This window comes from Lepisma saccharinum, chromosome 10 (genome assembly GCF_977018435.1).
Source record: "Lepisma saccharinum chromosome 10, izLepSacc3.1, whole genome shotgun sequence".
NCBI classification, from domain to species: domain Eukaryota; kingdom Metazoa; phylum Arthropoda; class Insecta; order Zygentoma; family Lepismatidae; genus Lepisma; species Lepisma saccharinum.
In genome coordinates this window covers 86,539,595-86,557,724 of record NC_139238.1, presented here as the reverse complement: position 1 = coordinate 86,557,724, position 18,130 = coordinate 86,539,595, and the positions used below count along the sequence as shown (strand labels likewise).

The window sequence follows — 18,130 nt, the reverse complement described above, 5'->3', positions numbered from 1 at the left end:
AGCTGGTAACGCCATGAATGACCTAAACTACCTAACTCTCTTGCCTTCTTAAACCCGAAGGTTTATCGCTGCAGCAACACATGCCTTCCACCTGTCCTTATCCTTGGCAAGATCAATCCAATCTTTTCCATCCTTACCGATTTCCTTTAGGTGCATCTTAATGTTATCCCTCCATCTTCGTCTTTGCCTTCCTGCAGGTCTCTTACCATCAGGTTGCAACGTCCCCCCGGTTGGACACCAGTCGTCACAAAGTTAGTCCGCTGCTACTTTTGTCGGGAACATGAGACGCTTTTATCACTCATCAGGGCTTGCTGGGTAGAAAAGAAAACACAACATTCTTTTCAAAGTTAAACACAGTTTTATAATCACTTATATTTCCTAATCACTTACCAATAAAAACACTAGAACATTCAATACTAACGTTGGGCAATTCACTCACATATAACGAAAGTCAAATTACATAATTAATTGTCTACTTTCAACTTATCGGCAAGAAGAAAACTCGAAAACCCAAAATCTATACTTCAATTCTCTCGGTTTCCAAGTTCTTATTATTTTTCACCTTCACCTGTTTTTCAAACTCAGTCTGTCGTCAGGTGAGGAACATTTAGGTGGGTTCACTTCCTCGGCTGAGATTAGAAAGTGACGTCAACACGAACAGATTTTGACGTATTTATAAACATATATAAAAGTTCCAACTACAACTGTATCAGTCTAACTATAATTATCTGTGACAACTTGAACATTATTTGAAGTAACAAACATTTTAAAAATCTTAACTTCTTACAAATATAAAATCTTAAACTCTCAGGTTCGTTACAAGGTTTCCCAACAAGAATCCTGTAAACTCCTCTTTCCTCTCCCATTCGTGCCACATGGCCTGCCCACCTAAGTCTTCTTGATTTAATCATTCTAATAATATCTGGACATGAATACAAATTATGTACTTCTAAATTATGTAACCTTCTCCACTCACCTGTCCCCTCATCCCTTTTAGGTCCAAATAATTTCCTAAGGATCATATTTTCAAATACTCTTAATTTATGTTCCTTTTTTTAGTGAAAGGGACCAAGTTTCACATCCATATAATAATACATACTTACTATACAGGGTGGCTCAAAAAGTCACTTAACACCCTCGGTACAAGGCCACTGCAGCGTGCAACATGGAAATGGTCATGACCAATCGTTGCCAGGCTAAGGGGGAACCACATTGACGCCACCCGCACGGTCGGCGGCCATCTTGATGTCCGCCATCTTGAATTCAACTTCAGAATTTTAAATGGGACGGGGGTGATATGATATATCTAATCAGGCTAGAATTTCACGAGAAATGCAATGGTGAAGGTTTTCTCCAAGTATCTTTAACCAGTAAAAAGTTATGACTGAATTCTTGTACCAATTTGCTCCTTTTCGAGGTGTTACAAAAATGCCTTAAAATTTGTTTAGCGCATCGGTAATGCATCGAGACCAAAGTGATGTCTAGGGAGAGAAGTTCGCATACCATTGCACACGATTTTAATCGGATACATCCACGAAGAGCTGCGCATTATGAATATAGTTGTCGCGAACAATTTACAGTGTGACGCTTCCATTGAATTAAAAGTCCTTCACAGTGACAAGGCTAATGTTTATGTTCATAAGGAAGTTCATAAACAGAATATGCAACCCTTGTCACCTGATAACTAACTTTGGAGATAAACTGCTTCACAACGTTCCCATAGTGTTCTGGTGGTCCTCCCTATTGAAAAAAAATCTCTGTAACAAGTACCTTCTTCCATAAGCAAGGATGAATAAACCTGTTTATTTAACAAATCCAAGTAGCCCTAAGCATTTAAGGTTCCGTTGATGGAAAATTGACTAACCAATCGTGTTCCACACAGCACGCCACACCATTAACTTACCAGCACTAACCATTCAGCTTTGATCTGGCGAATATTAGTTATCAGATAAAAAGCATCGAATATTCTGTTTATGAACTTATGAACATAAACATTAGCCTTGTCACTGTGAAGGACTTTTAATTCAATGAAAGCGTCAAACTGTAAATTGTTCGCGACAACCATTCATAATGCGCAGCTCTTCGTGGATGTATCCGATTAAAATCGTGTGCAATGGTATGCGAACTTCTCTCCCTAGACATCACTTTGGTCTCGATGCATTACCGATGCGCTAAACAAATTTTAAGGCATTTTTGTAACACCTCGAAAAGGAGCAAATTGGTACAAGAATTCAGTCATAACTTTTTACTGGTTAAAGATACTTGGAGAAAACCTTCACCATTGCATTTCTCGTGAAATTCTAGCCTGATTAGATATATCATATCACCCCCTTCCCATTTAAAATTCTGAAGTTAAATTCAAGATGGCGGACATCAAGATGGCCGCCGACCACGCGGGTGGCGTCAATGTGGTTCTCCCTTGGCCTGATAACGATTGGTCATCACCATTTCCATGTTGCACGCTGCAGTGGCCTTGTACCGAGGGTGTTAAGTGACTTTTTGAGCCACCCTGTATATAAACTAAGGCTAGGGTTTTTATGACCTAAATATCACCAAAACATGCAAAATAAAATATGCTCTTATGCCCTAAAATTTTACAAAATATGCACTACAATTTGAAAAATATGCCCTTATAACTAGTCTGTTTCGAACATCAATATCTAACATATGCTGAAATATTTTCATATGGGCCCTGATGAGTTGAAATGCACAATGAATACTTTCTCTAAATTTTCAATTAAATATGAAAAAGATTTTGCTGCAAAGCAAGGGAGTAAGAACGAATCCACTTCGAAAATAACTGTATATTTCTTGAAGAAGCGAAAATATGATGAATATAACCGAAAACCCATCAAAATATGCTTTATCACGTAGAAATGACCAAATATGCCAAAATATGCCCTTGAAAATTACCTTAATTCAATTAGTTTCTTCACAATATGAATTTCTATATATTTATGGAACACATCACCCTTTCCAAAAAAAAAAAAAAAGTTCTAGCATATGATCGACTCTACCATGACGCAAGTTTTGAAACTCGGCTACCAACAATGAAAAAACAAATATTGGTGTTTTTATGATTGTGATTTGATGATACGGAAGAGACACAGACATTAAGAAACACACATTGTACACGATATTTTAAATTAAGGATATTTTCACAACCGAACTCGAAATATTAGAGAAAGAGTATGAAAATTTTCAGACCTACCTCTGTTAACAACACACTACATTTACATTGCCACAAAATTTAATGCATATCCTTGCAAATAAATGCATGTTTACGAGTGAATTCAGCACCCTTCCCCCCAAAACTGTACTGTACCGGTGGTCAGATATGAAATATTTCCCTGGTTATTATTATGCGTCGCCAACGTGGGGGACGGGGGAGGGATGTATTTCCACGGAAATAGCCTGTATGAATGTTCGGAATAGATAATAACAGAGCTACAATCACACACGCAAATAAATGATATAGAGAGAAGGATATAGAAATATAGAAGGATAAAAGGTAGAAATGGTATAAATAAAGAACGATAAGAGAGAGAAGGGCGAAACAGATGGAAAAAGGCTCAGATAACGAAAGCAGTAGAGAAGGAAGGAGAGGAAGGTAAACAGGCAACAAATAGATGTATATATTCCTGAGAAAGAGAGAAATTGAAATAGAAGAAAGAAAAAGCGAGAGGAAGGAAAAGAGATAAAGAGAAGGAAAGAAAGAGGAACAGAAAAGTGAGAAGTGAAGGAAAAGGAAGAGAAATATATAAAGTAAAGTAAAGAAGTGGGAAAAAAGTGAAAAAAGAAGTGAGAGGGAATAAAAAAGAAAAAGTGAAATAGAAATAGGAAAACAAAATTCAAAGGGAGGATGAAAAGATAGAAAAAAGAGAGAAATTTAAAAAAGACTGTGAAATAGAGCAAGGAAAAGCGAAGGAGAAGTAGAATTTGAAGAAAAAACTGATAGAGAGGGAGAAATCAGAGTGAGAAACAGAATATTAGGAGAGATCACATGAAAATATTTGATCCACCTTTGACAAGCCCCAGACGCCAAACACATAAAATTTCTCTATCGAGACAATTGTTACAACGCTCCCACGGCTTCACATTTCGAAAAATTATTTGCTTTACTGCATTTTCTAAACTCTTAAGTGAATATTCCACCAGATTTAATGCATACGAATCCGTACCTAGTGATAATAATAATAATATTTCTTTCAGTCGGTCAGAGTGGCTAATACCGCATATCCTGTAGGATACGCCACTGCTTACGGATAATGGGTACAGGAAATGACGTAGTGACCTTGTGGGACAAATTGTAACACATTTTCTTGCTTCACCTGTAATGGAGCTGTAAAACAAACAGAAGGGTGTGTGTCATATCCATTCATTCCGTGACCTTCTGAATTGAGATCCAATCAAAACATTCCCTCCACACTTGTGCAACGGCAGACATTATTGTGGAGAGCTCCATTGACTTCTGTTCGCATACGCAGACGATATTGTCTTCAGCAGTGGGAAAGAAACAGCGCACATGGTTTAACAATGCAGCAACAATGGTTTTTGGAAGAGATTAGGCTACTTGCATTGTGTGCGTCCACGTGTTCGATGTGCCATGTGCTTGCTTCCATTGGGGTATAAAAAGCCCCTAAGAAACAACTTTCATCATATCCTGTCTCCTTGTTTTAGAGAAGAACATCGCTATCAAGATGATCATGACGTGGATTTCCGTCTTCTTGTCTGCATTCCTCATTCTTCAGGTAACTATTCGAAAAAATCCGTAACCTATTTTTCAGCAGGCTGTTATTTTCACATTTTTCCGCATAAATGTTTACGAATGCCCAACAGGGGCGTGAGAGGGGGTCTCTAGCCTATCTAGACGAGAAAGTTTCAAAATGATTTAAAGTGCAATCACCTGCAAGAGAAATGAGACACCTCAGTCCTGAAAAGCGTTATGCGTGTTGCATAATTCTAAGGCGATTTTAATAGCAAATTTTCAATGGCAACTTCTACCACCGCTGTCGAGTTAGGCAACACACATAACGCCTTGCTGGGAAGCGAGTGTTTCATGATCTAGGTGACCTGCTTTTATTGCTTGTGACTGTACAATCGCGCACTCACATAGAAGGGTAGTTGCAAGAATCAGATTCAGACAGATAAGAAATAAATCCGAGGAAGAAAGAAAGTGGAACAATGGGAAAAAGAAATATAGTGATATAAATGGATGGAAATGGGAAACAGCTGATGGAAGGTAGACACAAAGAAATAGGAAAAGGAAAACATAGAGATCCAGAGGGAGAGAAAGAAAGATAGAGACAGGGAATGAGATGAAAAACTCATAGACAAAGAAATTGGAAGGGAAGAGGAAAAAACCAGAAAAAGAGGAAAGTTAGAAATAGGTAGAGGGAGACAAAATAAGAAAGGGGGAAGAAAGATAGAAAGAGAAACAGAGGAAGAATATATAGGAAAAGGGAAAGGGTAAAATGAAGAGGTAGGAACATCGAGAGGGATAGAAAGCAGAAGATAAAGAAACAGTAAAGGAAAGGTAGAATCAAAGAGATTCGAAGAAAGGAAGGAAGACCGAGAGAAGAGCGGATGACCACAGAATAACAGGACAAGTAATCGATTTTCCCATGCTGCGGGCATTCCAAATTCTGTTCAAATTTTCGAATCTTAGTTTAGACTGTACGAGTCGGTGTGTTCAAACAGGAGGGGACTCCTTTGAAGGGAATTCATCACAATAACCTGTAAGTACTGTCATTTTGAAATTTCAAGCCTGAGAACTTTTCAATCACACCTCGTATTTATGGGCGTAAGAATTTTAACTGTCAGTAATTTAATTGAGGAAATTTTCTCAGATGGCGCCACGTCACTGATGCTTAGTTATGTCCTAAAATTTTAATGTTCTTATTTCTGTTTCTTATTCCAGGTCACATCTCAAGAAGGGGATGTAGCTGATGTGTAAGTACATCAATTGCATGTATCCCTATATTGAAGCATAGTATTTCAACACTTAAAATATCTAAAAACTTCCATATTAGTTTACAAAATTTATAATTTTTATTGCTTTTCCCCCTAATAAAATTTAATAATGTCAAATAACTTTCGATTGATTGATTGATTTAGTTTATTTTACTTCGCGTTTTGTGCCTCTTGGCTAATTTGCGAAGATGGGGATGAATGATGAAATTGATGAATGGACATTCACAAACAACCAAGCCCGGGACCCTTGGCGTCGCAGATATAAGTTTCGAAACAAACTTTTCCAATTGTTCGAATTTGAAATAGAGTATTGCACATTTTCCACACAAGATGGCACTGTCTCAAAGATTTTTATGCTTAAGGAATATACAAATGCATTAGACATACTTTACTAATATTATTGTATGTGTTTATTGAGTATTAACTATCGCAGGGGAAAGGTACTTAAGGTTCCTTACTAATTGGATGACAAAACTGCTTTTATGGAACAAAACCTTTAATCCTCAAGAACAAACACTTATGAAAAAGTTACTAAAATGAGATGCATGATCCGAAGCGCCATGATCGCAGAATTAGTAACCATTCTGAAAATCAGTAATCCTCAATCTTACAGGCACTATTCTCTAAGAATGAACGTCTCCATACGTCACAATTTTAACAGTACAGGGTGACCACATAAAACCTCCCTGGTTTCAATTACAATTGGGAGGAAAATATTTGACATAGAGCCTTACGGTTTGCGGCATCACGTAAAGCAACTCAATTTCATGGATCCGAACCCGACACCCCAAGCGTTGTAGCGCGCTGTGCTAACCACACCGTCACGGTGGGTGGCGAAATGTTGTTAGATTATTATATATGACTACCAATGCTATGAGCTAATGGTACAATTGTAAAGTTGTAATATTATGGTCCAAATTAACGAAAATATACAGCCTCCTCCCTGAACCCAAAAATCAGCGATAAAGTTGCTTACAGACAAAGGTTGTATCACCCGGTGAATTCAATTCAATTTTTAGTTTTTTTTAGTTTGAGCTTGATGATGATCTGATCTTGGCGGTTTTTGCACTGTAGATTTGGAGTTCCAGCTGGTTTGCTTTGCTTCCTGGTTTATTTGAATGGTTGTTGTAGTGACAGTTATTTCAACATTGAAGAGTTGTTGACGCCGCACAACTGTCGAGGACGATGAGTGGTCGTCTGGTTTTCCCCTGTTTTTCAGGTTTTATACTTCTTAATGATCTGGGGAGAGGATCCGTCGCGCTCCTTCAAAAGCGGTCACCCATCCGAATAGTGATCCGGCGCAACACTGCTTGACTTTGAATATCGATGGAAAACTGCCTATTCTTCATTGGAGACGGGGCAGCCTGTGCGTTCTTCTCGCAGGTTGGACGTCCCTTAGCAGTTGGATGGTAGGGTTGTGGTGATGCGGCTGCTGGGCCCAGAATTTTACTTTTTCCCTCATCATAAACTCGTATAGCATCTCTATGTCGAGGTCGTCGTGAATCTGGGCTGTGCTTGTGTATCGATCGGCTCCATAGATAATTCTGAGGGCTCTATTTTGTACACGTTGAAGGCTGTCCAGGTGACACTTAGAACTGTGGAGCCACATTGCACATGCGTAGGTCAGAAATGTTCGTATTATTTTCTTGAAGACTCGTATGCGTACACAAGATTGTTTGCGGAAGATTGGATTGTTTTAAGTGTACCTTTGTGCACAGGTAGGCTAATCGGGACCGAACCTACAGTTTACATTCGAGTAGAACTGCGTTTCGCTAATTAGTAATGTTTGCAAATTTTCATTTTTTTAAAAAAGAACATGTCTAAATGTGAGTTAACCCCCTCCCCCCAAAAAAGAAGACATTTTCGCATCACGACTGCAGATTGAAAAAGTCGGGACAGGGATTAAAGGGAATGGACTGTCCCGACTAAACCGGGTGGCCTGGCAGCCATGTATGAATGGTTATAAATCTGGAACTACCCAATATTGCGACTGCATACTTCTGGAGCCTGCCTCTCTACTCAACAAACACGTTCATTTATGCAATATCAGAAATAGAAAAATTTTACATTTTTTCAAGTCGTCCAAGTTATAGTTGCACATTCAAATATTACATACCTCTTGGCGGGGGCATGTCCCACATATCCCCTCCCCTGGCTACGGGCCTGAATTTGACGCCATTAGAAGACACTATTTTCTTGCGCTGTTTTAATTATTCTTATTTTTTAAATTACTATTTCTACTTCTGAAGTCATGGACCATCCGATTTTCCTCTTCGCCTTGTGTTCCTCTTCTTTGCTAGTCAATTGATCTCTCTACTAAACATTACTTTTAGATATCCACAAAATCCTCACAACATGTCCGTCGCTTCTATGATCGTTCCACCCTTTGTCTTCACAGGCATTAGTAATGTGTTCAAATCCTATTCCAATTTTAAACTCTGTAAAGAAAATTGTTTCTCGCCAGTACTAGGGAGAAATAAAAGCCGGTGAGAGGTGACTGCCACCCGTGCTGACTTGCAGCCCGAGCTGCCAACCACAGTTGATTGATTAGGTGTCTTAGGACCACTTTATGCACAGTAAGGCAAATCGGTACTGGACCTAAAGTTTAAAGAAGGATCAAAACCACTATGTGCCTCCACCGGGAATCGAACCCGGGACCCCTTGATTACAAGGCGACGACGATACCACTGCGCCATCGGGGAGGCCTGCCAACCACATGGAAAGATGACCTTCCGTTGAGATTTCCACTGCGATATCAGAAAATGCTATTGCGACAGCGTCGGTTGTGGATGAACCGATCTAACAGTGGGGCGCGTTGCTTCCCGCCTCCAAATTTGGATTTTGACACAGTGATTTTAGTTTCATTAATAAATATATTGAAGTGGAAATATTCTTATACAGGAATTTTCCGGTGTCCGAAATGGAACACGCCAATGAACGTCAGCACTTCACAATTAAATTTAATAATATTGGCCAGACGAAACTAAAAGATTACATTATTGATTGAAGTCCACTTTATGCACAGAGAGGCTAATCGGGACTGAACCTACAATTTAAATTCGGATCCGAACTACTTTGTGCCTCCACCGGGTATCGAACCCGGGATCCCTTGACTACAAGACGACGACGCTACCACTGCGCCATCTAGGAACATAAAACATTCCATTAGATCCTGTCGTTGTCATCTAATTTAAACCAAATTTTACATTTATCAACAAGCCTAAACATAATCTAACTATTACTGTCTATGATTATGGCCAAATTTATTTATAAATATTAAATTTCAAAGGTATTCACGAAGCTTGAGAACCACTTTTTTACATTGTGACAGCGATAAATTTTTTGCAGTCACTCTGTGACTACTACTAATTGTAGTAGTCCATGTGTTGAACAAAGAAAATCACAGAAATATAAAAATCACAGTGAGTATGAAGTAGCAATCACAATTTAATCGGTGACTGAGAAATCACAGTGACTGTAAAGTAGCAATCACAATTTAACCGGTGACTGAGAAATCACAGTGACTGTAAAGTAGCAATCACAATTTAATCGGTGACTTAGGAATCACAGTGACTGTAAAGTAGCAATCAAAATTTAACCTGTAACAGAAATCACAGTATTTTCCGTCTTTGTTCTGAATACAGGGAAACCGTGGCAGCGAAGGCAACCGACTGGAACGCCCTCATCGACGGGGTCCTGGCCAAGGTAGCAGCCGCACTTCCGGAGAAGCAGATGGAGCCAATGGCACTTCCGGATTTTGAAACAGGCTTCGATATCACGGTAAGTGTGCTTGCGTTTTTATTCATATATTGATATTGATCGGTTTAAAATAACTGGCAGTCTTTTTTCTTTTAATATTCAAGCAGAAACATCATGTTTTAGAGGAAATTTTATTTTTTAATTATTTTTAAAATGCAAATTATTGTTGTGAAGACGGCATAGTTATTTGTAATTGTTGGGACAGACAATGTTAAGCATTAATGTATTGATAGTAATTTAACATATTAAAAAAGGACTAGTATAAACTTAATATGGCACAGAAATTTCGTGTATGTACGATTAATTGATTATTGAGTTAGTGTTTTAATTCCACTTTGTGCACAGTAAGGCTAATCAGGACTGAACCTACAGTTTAAATTGGGATCCGAACCACTACGTGCTTCCACTGGGTACCGAACCCGGGAGCCCTTGTTTACAAGGCGACGACGCTACCACTGCACCATCGGACAGGCCCATTTGTATGATTAATATATTATGTATTGGATATTATTGATGTATAGAAAAGAATATATGTAATTTTGGAGCCATACACGTGTACATTGTACATATATATATTATATAGGGTTTTCTTTTTCTGGGAAGAAAGTTCATTTACTCTTTAAGTTGTTTCTTATTGTTGTAGTCCTCATCATAAGAACTACTCAAGATATTGTGGTATGACCATAATCGATCGTGCATGCATGCAGTTACAGACACACACACACACACACATAGACATACACATAATTTTTTCGTTAAGACGGAGAAAGATACATTCGCACCCGGTATGCACTTATTTCAATATCGTCAGAATGGACACTGCTACTGAAAAAGCAAAACATAGGACAAGGGAGTATAATTTCTTTACCCATGTTGCAAGTAGAAGAGGTTTTCTTATTAAGCTAGCTACGATGTTTGAAGCTATAATGAGTAATTATTCATAGACTCCCATGTATTCCTTATGGACAATCAAGTTACGGCTAATCAAATGTAAGTTTCAACTTTTCCTAAAACAAACAAAATCTTCAACCTTTCCTCTTTCTGTTCATATGTTTTTCTGCGCCATCCGAAGTTTGATATTCCCAAGAGAACAAGTAAAATAATACACCCAATACATTCTTCTCCTCCTTCTACAGCAATCCTGCTCAGAGACCTCTCTTTCCCCAGCTTGCCTTGGGAAAAGGTCGAAGAGGGGGGGAGAGTAGTTTAGGGGCCTCGTGACTGGCTGGAAGTGGCTGAATCGGGCAAAACAATGTGTGTATGTGTGTGTGTGTACTCAAATTTAACCCCTAACACAACATCTTAACTACGTTACTGTAATCACTAGTATAAAACTTGATAGATTTCTTGCGGATCACCTGGGAAGATCTGGTGGTCCGCGAACCTCAGGTTGTAAACCGTTGTCACTTACGTGTGTTGTTGCTTTCAGGGTCTCATAGGTTCCCACTGGAAGCTGGAGATTGGAATCAAGAACGGCGAGGTTAGCGGTCTGTCGTCCATCCATAGAGCTGGCAACGCCACCGTCCACAGAGTCGGGATGGCCATGAACGTGACCGTCGCTGCCCAGTTCGACGACCTTACCGTAAGTATAAATCTGGTAATCTAGTACGAGAAACATCCACTTTCATGTCCCTGGAGCCTATGCACCGCGTGACGATAGAGAAGGGGAGAAAACGAGGGGACGGAGCAAAGCAGACGCGTTCCTCCCTCCATGCATTCACTTCTCTCACGCGATCATTAGTCGAGCCCTACTTGCGCAGAGAACTTGCTTTCGTTCGCATGCTTCACATTCTCCCGGGACAGAGTATAGAACGCCGGTGACTTAATTACCTAGAACGAATAGAAGTTGGATTTTTGAGTTTTTAAATGAGTTTCAACTCCGCTTCATACATTGAAAGGCTAATCGTGACTGGACCTACAGTTTAAATGGGAATCAGAAACCAATACGTCCCTCCACCAGCTTTCGAACCCAGGACTTCTTGATTTATATAAATGTATTTGTCTCCTAGTGGAAGTGAATTTGTAGTGAAAATATCTTTGTTCTTTAAGAATTGCACCACCTTCCTTCAGAAACGTTTCGGTATGTCTCGCATCCACCTCATTTCCAGCCTTAAGTTCTGAATTCCAGTCGTTGAATTGGAAAACGAAATATACTTCATCTTGGCACCTTGGCATCTTCATCACTAACACGCTTTCTATTCAAGGGTGGTATTTAAAAAAACAATCACTGACTTAAATCACTTTAAAGAAATAATTTATAAAATAATGTACATAAGAATTTTGCAGATATCAGAATCACTTTTGGTGATTGTACATTAATCTTGTCATCATTTAATGGTGATTATTAGGCTCTGAGAAAGAAAACAAAATGTATGTACTGATGGTTGATTGATTTGGTGTTTTAAGTCCACTTTATGCACAGTAAGGCTAATCGGGACCGGACCTACAGTTTAAAGTGGAATCCTAATCACTATATGCCTCCACCGGGTATCGAACCCGGTACCCCTTGATTACAAGGCGACGACGCTACCACTGCGCCATCGGGGAGGCCCTGTGTACTGATGGTGTGAAGCTCATACGAAAGGAAATGTAGACCCAGGATTTATCTTGATTTAAAATTCAATAATTTTTATAGGCAAAAGTAGCAAACATTTTGTGTAGAAAAATATACAAAATAATAATCATGTTAAACACTGAATAGTGTTATTATCATTAAACTGTAAATAAAGATGGTAGCTGATATTTTTCAAACTATCATTAAAAAGAATTCCAAAATTCATCTAAGACTATAAAAATATTTTTAAGTTACAATTATAGAGTACATCCAGAATGTTTTATTTTCACTGGATGAAAAGTTACTGACACTCAACAAACATTTCCATAGTATGTACAGTATCAGAAAAAGAAAAAATGTATATTTTCATAATTCTTTATTTGCTTTAATCAAACTGTTCAAATATTTTACAGGGCCGTTTACTAGAAAAAGCCTTCCTATAAAAAAATCATATATCTATATGTATGGCGACAAAAACCATGCAAGCACTTTTCAGCGTGTTTTCTTTTTTTAAAAAAATTATAAAAAAATCGATTTAAATAAAAAAATCCGATTAAAATAAAAAATGAAGAAAAATGATTTTTTAATAAAAATCATGATTGTTATCCACTCTGATTACTAGTAAATTACATGTAGTATTAATACTACGTATATCCAGGTGATTGTAGTTTTACAGTGTATTTTGTATTTGAAACCGAAATCTGTACCCCCAATTATATTAAGCTGCCCCATCACTGATAAAACATTTGCTACACCGTGCTCTAAGTGGTGGTTCTAACTCTCCTCTGAATTTCCAACTATCTAACTTGCCTGTTTCAATTTCACACTTTCTAACTCACCTGTCTCAATTTTCAACTTTCTAACTCACTTGTTTCAATTTCCAATTTCCTCAGTTACTCACACTAACACTCTCCTGTTTAAATTTCCAGATCTCCTACGGATTCGTGGCTCAGTTTCTTGGACTCGGCCCCTCAGGCAGGATAAACGTCATCGTGACAAAGGCCACAGCCAACACGATGATCAACGTTAAAATCATTGGCTTGAAGGCATCCGTTCTGAAGCTGGACTTGAAGCTCGGGTAAGTTTTTCACTGCTGTAGTGTTTCCGATGGTCTCCGTATAGATGGCAGTGCTTCAATAGGGCGTCTAGAATCATGCAAGAGCTACATATCCAAGTTACTTTAGGGCAAGCCCGATGACGCAGTGGTAGCGTCGTTGCCTTGTAATCAAGGGGTCCCGGGTTCGATACCCGGTGGAGGCACATAGTGGTTCGGATCCCACTCTAAACTGTAGGTCCACTCCCGATTAGCGTTAGTGCATAAAGTGGACTTAAAACCCAAATCAACCAACCAAGTTACTTTCTGCCCACGTTTATAACAAAAAGATCTAATCATAAGATCACGTGACTTACGAAAGTATTTATTGGTCTGGTAGTTTTGCCTTTATTCAGCTTCCTGTATAATTAAAACGACCACAGGTATTAAATATATAAAATAATTTTTAAAAATGTGACTAGGTTGGACAATAAGATTCTTAGGTAAAAGCTGCTATCTGGTCAATAGGTGGGTTTCATGTGACGTCATGATGCACACAGCCGCCATCCTTTGTGGCCAATTTTCTTTGTCGTGTGCAAGGGAATATCGTGAAATAACGTGAGCTTCTGTTTGAAACACCGAATACTGGACATTGTATCATCGTAAACAAGGTTAAAATCTCCCGCCCGGTCGTTTGAATTCCGTATGCTTACAAGAACTGGCCCCAATCATGGCTGCTGGAAGCCACAATTCAGCAGTTTGTGAGGTAGGTGAAACACACCTATAAGATTCCTCTATGTCATGTGAAATTGTTCACATCGACGCAGAATGGTATTTTTCTTAGCGCAGTGATACGGGGGAGAGGGCACACCACTGAAGAACCTATTAACGACCAAGCCAATGGCAGACTAACGTCACTCTGTCGTGGGAATTGATTATCTTTTTTCTCAGCTGTCAGCCGTTTAGTTAATTTAAGGTTTGTTGCTACTTCTTCTTCTTCTTCTTCTTCTTTTCTGGCACTCCAGTCCTTCACAAACCCTGACCTCCTTCAGAATCTTCCGCCATCCATCTCTATTCACAGCCTTCCTTCTCCAACTCCTAATTCCCAACACACTCAGGTCCTCTTCCACCAAATCAACTCACCTTAAAGGTGGTCTTCCTGCTTCTCTTCTCCCATCCATATTCGTAAATGAGATCTTCTTGCACACCATGTTGTCTGGCATTCTGTATATGTGCCCCAACCACCTTAGCCATGTTAGTTTAATTGCCTTCACAATTTCTATATCCTGATAAAGCCGATATAGTTCCATATTATATCTTCCTCTCCATAATCCATTTTCATATAACGGCCCACAGATCCTCCTCAGAATCTTCAAAGCTTCCGATCCTTGACTCAGTCTTCTTGGTTATTATCCATGATTCACATCCATACATTAAAATAGGTCTTATTAACGTTTCGTATAGTTTCACTTTTGTTTTCCTCCTGACGTACTGAGACATCATATGTTTTCCGAGGCCAAAATAGCTTCTATTTGCCATACTTATCCTGCGTTTAATTTCTGTCAGAAAATCTCCCTTCTCCGTTATATATGCACCGAGATATTTATATTCCCGAACTCTCTCAAAAGAGAGCTCGTTAACCTCAAAAGTTGCAATATTAGTAGGCACTTCAGTCATTTCTATATATTTTGTTAGCTGATTTCTTATTTGTACTCTACAACGTACTTTTCTAAGATTCTCTTCTACTAAGTTTGTTAACTTCTGTGGGATGTCAAATTTCCTCATGGCTTCGATTAACTCTCTCCATTTTATGGTATCATATGCAGATTTAAAGTCTATGTAAAGGTGATAGTTTATTCTAAATTCCTATGTCTTGGCACATATTTGTCTGATTGTATATATGTGATCTGAGGTTGATTTTCCCTCTCTAAAGCCACATTGGTAGTCTCCTATTATATTATTTACATATGGCTAAAGCCTTCGGAACAATATATATAAGAAACAATTTTGTAAATGTTAAGTTTGCTAATACCTCTATAGTTTCCCGTTTGTAGACGGTCTCCTTTCTTATATATGGGGTATATGATACCTTCCTCCCATTGTGATGGAATTTCTTCATCCTTCCATATTCTATTTAGTAGCTTTTGCATGCTTCCCATGAAATCCCTTCGATTTAGTTTCATCATCTCAGCTGTTTTTCTCTCAGATCCTGGCGCTCTGTTTTTGTTCAGCTTTGCAATGGCAGTGCTAACTTCTTCAAGGCTATGCCTATCTTCTCCCCGTTCATTCATTTGGAGGGTCGTGGCATTATAATTTTCTTCCATATCCTGATTCGTTCTTGCTCCCTTTCATTCTCATTCTGGTTCTGGTCATTCAATAGTTCACTAAAATGTTCCTGCCATCTAGTTAAAATATCCTGGTCATTGCTTAGCAGTCGTCCATCCTTATCATTATATATATATGCTCCTGTTTGGAATCATACTCTCATTTCAATGACATTTCTATAGAAACGTCTACTTTGCATTAAATCTTTCCAGTTTCCTCATCTTATTTGCTTCATACTCCCTATTCTTCCTTTTATGTACTTTCTTTTCTTTCTTCCTCCATTCCCTATATAGTTCTAACTTTGTTCTTGTAAAGTAGCTTTGTATCATATTTCGATAAGCTTCATTTTTCTGCCTGGTTATCTCCCTACACTCCTCATCAAACTATTCACTACGGTTTTGTTTCATCATTTCCCCTATTTCTTCATCAGCTACCTTCATAATTATATCTCTTATGCTGGTCCGCCCCTCAGTACTAGTACTATTCATACCACATACCAATTTCCTCAGCCTGTCAGCAATCTTTTGCTCATACCTTTTTCTTCCGTCTTTTTCCATTAATTTATTTATGTCATATCTTGTAATTTCACTTCGTTGTCTTCCTTTTATACAAGATATTCGGTTCTTAACTTTAGCAATAACCAGGTAGTGGTCTGTATCCACGTTAGCTTCTCTAAAACTACGTACATCTAACATGTTAGATTTGTGTTTACTATCTAAAATTACATGGTCTATCTGATAACTTGATCCCCCATCCGGAGTTCTCCATGTTGCTTTATGTATATCTTTATGACGATAAAAGGTGCCTGCTATGATCATTTGATGTCTATTTGCGAGATCAATCAGTTTTATTCCATTATCATTACTCTCGTGCTGCAGGCTTTGCTTTCCAGTCACTGGTCTAGCCAGGTTTCCTGGCCTACCTTTGCATTAAGATCTCCGAGGATTATTTTAATATCATATCGAGAGCAGGAATCATAGGCCCTCTCCAGTTTATCATAGTAGGCATCCTTTTTATCCTCCGTTGGTGCGTGGGTTGTTATCAAGCTGTAGTTATGAAATTTTCCTCTAACTCTTAAAATACAGGTTCTGTCATCTACTGCCTTAAAATCCATTACAAGATTTTCCAACTTCTTCTTTATTAAAAACTCTGTCCCAAATTCATGTCTTTCTCCACAGCTATAGTATATTACTGTGTCTTTTTGCTCCAACGCATCCTTTCCAGTCCACCTTATTTCATGTAATGCAAGAATATCAAGCTTGTATTTATTGAACTCTTCGATAAGGTTTCATAGGGCCTTTTCTTTGCCTGTTAGTCTTACATGTTCCAGTCCGGCTCTCCGATTTGCAGGCTTCTCAACTGTTGGTGTTATTACTGGCAGGAATGGTCAGTCCCACGCCAAACCCCCAAACTTGGGGGACCAGGATTTTCCAGGATGTTGCTACTTAGTTGCTGAAATTTAGGTTTCGAAAGGGGGATTGCCTTTTCCAGTTGGACCACAGACCTGCGCAGATCTGCGAGTCCTGTGCATCGTACTCGCGCATGGAGGAGAGGGGTAAAGTGGAACAGGCAGTTTTATGGTCCGAGTTGAACGGATGGAGGGGAAGGAGCGCGAATGCTCTTTTGTTTGTGGTCGCTCTATAGACATCGAAACAGAAGATCGTCAATTATTCTTTTGTCAAATAAAATGTTGTTGTTTTCAGACGCCTCAGGGTGCGTGACTGTTTATTTTTGGATATCGAATAAGAATGATCGTTAAAGTTGAGACGTCACTTGATTTTGGATTTCAAGTGGGGTGTTCGTGTCAAAATAAGGCAATCACCAATGTTCCTTTCGTTAATTAAAAATTCATTGTTAATATTAGGCGTCTCACAAGGCGCAAATGCCCCAGAAACCTCACCTCTAATCCGCCTATTGACTAAACACCGTTACCGATTCTAGTGTATAAAGTTGTAATGAAAGTTTACTAATTGTTCCGTTAATTTAAATTCTCTCGCCTTTCTACAGTCACATTGATGTCGATGTTAAGGGGCTTGGCCTCCTGGGTCTCCCACTCGAGTTGGTCAGTACCTGGATCGCCAACCTGGTGAAGGGACCAATAGCCAACCTCATCGAATCCAAGATCAAACAAGAGATTAACAATGTTCTTGCGGACGGAATATTGAACAACTTATAGTTGATCAACAGATGGCAGCATCGGTCTCTATGACGTCACATCTTTTCTTTACGAAGGTGTGTAAAACCGAGTAGAGAACGTATGACTGAGGAACAACGCTGAAAATATTAACATTAGCATATTAGCATATTTGGGAAAGTTTTAATGCTGTTACTTTCCAAATAGATTTCGAAATTGTTTCCTGTAAGTTCAAAGTACAAATATACTTAAATAATAAACTGAATCAGTTTTAAATCTGTGTTTGATTGTGTAGTTTCTAGACTAAAATGTATGTTGTGTTAAATTAGTGTTAGATTAGCTACTTTCCGAG

The 18,130-nt window shown here is 38.7% G+C and overlaps 1 protein-coding gene across 1 annotated transcript; it reads left to right on the top strand.

Annotated features, from left to right (window-relative positions):
- The first annotated feature begins 4,675 nt into the window (after positions 1 to 4,675).
- LOC145994417 (uncharacterized) lies at positions 4,676 to 17,912 on the top strand. The gene is made up of 6 exons (XM_083130544.1): positions 4,676 to 4,751; positions 5,921 to 5,952; positions 9,618 to 9,753; positions 11,162 to 11,314; positions 13,216 to 13,364; positions 17,652 to 17,912. Exons 1-6 carry the CDS (start codon positions 4,701 to 4,703, stop codon positions 17,818 to 17,820), a joined length of 690 nt encoding a protein of 229 aa, XP_082986670.1. The 5' UTR covers positions 4,676 to 4,700; the 3' UTR covers positions 17,821 to 17,912.
- Positions 17,913 to 18,130: the final 218 nt, after the last annotated feature.

Bases quoted from the DNA above. Each gene is read 5' to 3' on its own strand.
- LOC145994417 (XM_083130544.1), top strand. From the start codon at position 4,701: ATGATCATGACGTGGATTTCCGTCTTCTTGTCTGCATTCCTCATTCTT. The intron at 9,754-11,161 runs GTAAGTGTGCTT...TGTTGCTTTCAG, and splicing joins AAACAGGCTTCGATATCACG to GGTCTCATAGGTTCCCACTG. The intron at 11,315-13,215 runs GTAAGTATAAAT...TTAAATTTCCAG, and splicing joins CCCAGTTCGACGACCTTACC to ATCTCCTACGGATTCGTGGC.